Consider the following 2,398-nt stretch of genomic DNA (forward strand, 5'->3'; position numbering starts at 1 on the left):
CGCCCCTGCTACGCACCGGGCCCGGGTGTGGGAGCCGTTTGAGGCGCGAGCTTCCTCCGCCTGCTCAGCAGCCTGAGACCGCGACCAGGTGCTCTCCCGCCCTCCTGGCCACCCAGGGATTGGGTGTCAGTGGCCTGTTGCACACTGCCACTTCTACAAGTGACTGCCACCGTCAGGATAATATAAAACTACAAATAACTACCTGACTCCCCAGGGGTACGGTGTATTCTCCAGTTTTAGCATCTGCCTTAAAAAATTAACCTTAGAGTTAAGCACTCCCGGGGACTTATTTCTACCCTTTGTAAGTTTGGACTAACTTAAAAAAAAAAGCCGACCCTATTCTGGTCTGCCTGTCCATCCCCACCCCCATCCCTGTCCCCGTCACCGTCCCCATCCCTACCGCCATCCCCCACTGGCCTCAGACTGAAGACGAAGGGATCAGTTTGGGTTTACTGGCTTCACGTATATTTAAATTAACAACATGTTTTAGTAATCAAAAAGTTGAAAAGGATCGTGGAAAAGGCACGTCCTCCTCTTATCGTTTTGCCCAAACCAGGAGTCCTTTGTATTCTTTTTCCTGAAGAATTGCTCTCCTGTTTACCCATGAGCCAAATGTAGAAACCAAAGTCATGCTAGATTGAAGGGCCCTTTCAGGGCCCTTCCGCATCCGGTCATCACCAACCCGGGGCAGACCTATCACCCCGCTTCTCCACTACCACAGTCCGAGGGGACTTGCCTCTTGCCTACAATATTACAACTCTGATGTAACCACTTAGTGGTTTAAGAATGTGGCTTGTTAAATCAGAATTCTGCCACTTATTACTTGTATGATCAAGGACAAGTTACTTAATCTCTATGGGACCCCATTTCCTCATTTTTAAAAACGTATTCATTTATGTACTTACTGAGGGTTGACTGTGCCCTGGGCACTGGGGATATAGAACTGAAATACAAATTAATTTATTCTTATGGGGGAGAGAATCTTTAAACAAGATTTCAAAAGTGAAACAGATGTTAAATTGAGTTGAGCATCCAGGAGAAAAATAAAGCAAGGGGAATAGGAAAGTGTGAGGCACTTACACTTGCCTGAAGACCTGCAGGAGGTGAGGGAGCAAGCCCTGTGGATATCATCTGTAAAGTGGGGATAACTATAGTGCTCATTTTAGCAATTAAATGAGATGATTAAAGGAAACTGCTTAGCTGGGAGTTAGGGCTTTATAAATTTAGTCAGTGATTATTATTTTCCTCCTTCTGGGCAATCACTAGTTTCATTTCCCTTCAGATCACCTTTCAACGTTTATGCTAGAATGATGCTTCTAACTGACAGAAAGTTTTTCAGTTTTCAAAAAGTTTTTCCTTTTCCTTCATGGAAAACTAGCATGATGAAGTAGCCCTTTCTGATTTGGTCCTTGCCTACCCCGACAGACTGGAGCCCTGCATCTGCAGGCCATAATCTCTGTACCAGCATTATTGACTACACACACTATACGGTTGCCTCTCCGTATCTGTGGGTGCCGCATACACTGTGGATTCAACCAACCTGGAGTAAAAAATATTCAAGAAAAAAACTGTATTTGTACTGAACATCTACAGACTTCCACTCCATGATTATTCCCCAAACAATATAGTACAGCCAACTATTTATGTAGCAGTTATGTTGTGTTCGATATTATAAGTAATCTAGAAATGATTGGAGGTCTATGGGAGGATTTAGGATATTTCTCATCAGAATATTACATCATCTTACATAAGGCATCTGAGCATGGGTGGATTTTGGTATCTGCGTGGGTCCTGGAACCAATCCGCTGTGAAGACTGAGGGACGACTGTACATGCCATGGCATGCTCTCTTCCCATGCCCTCCCCTGCCTTTGCGTGTGCTGCTGTCTCTGGAATGTTTTCTCCTCTCCTCTCATAGACACAGCAGGCTCCTGCTGTTCCTTCATGTCTCATTTACATATAACCTCTTCAAAACCTTCACTGAATTCTGTGACCTAAGCAATTTATCTTTTATGATTCAATTGCATTTTTGAAATAGTTTTATTGCAGTACAATTTATGTCATATAGTTCAGCTATTTGAGATATTCAATTCTGTGGTTTTTAGTGTATTTACAAAGTTGTGCAACAATCACCATAATATAACTTTAGAACATTCTTATAACCTCTAAAAGAAACCTTGTACACATTACCAGTAACTCTCCATTTCCCTTCATAGTCTTGGCAGCCCTTGGCAACAACTGATCTATTTTCTACCTCTCTATATTTGCTTATTGTGGGCATTTCTTTTTGTTCTTTCTTTGTTTCTTTGCTTTCTTTTTTCGAGATGGGGTCTTGCTCTGTTGCCTAGGCTGGTGTACAGTGTTGTGATCATAGCTCACTACAACCTTGGACTCCTGGC

At 43.0% G+C, this 2,398-nt stretch overlaps 1 protein-coding gene across 1 annotated transcript in view; it reads right to left on the minus strand.

Moving 5' to 3' along the window:
- Positions 1 to 667, minus strand: part of TRAM1 (translocation associated membrane protein 1) — a 33,592-nt gene extending 32,925 nt beyond the window's left edge. The window contains exon 1 of the mRNA XM_011976504.1: positions 602 to 667. Coding sequence (XP_011831894.1) covers positions 602 to 667 — 66 coding nt within the window. The remainder of the gene's footprint in view (positions 1 to 601) is intronic.
- Positions 668 to 2,398: the final 1,731 nt, after the last annotated feature.

Source organism: Mandrillus leucophaeus, unplaced genomic scaffold (assembly GCF_000951045.1).
Source record: "Mandrillus leucophaeus isolate KB7577 unplaced genomic scaffold, Mleu.le_1.0 Scaffold167, whole genome shotgun sequence".
NCBI classification, from domain to species: Eukaryota; Metazoa; Chordata; class Mammalia; order Primates; family Cercopithecidae; genus Mandrillus; species Mandrillus leucophaeus.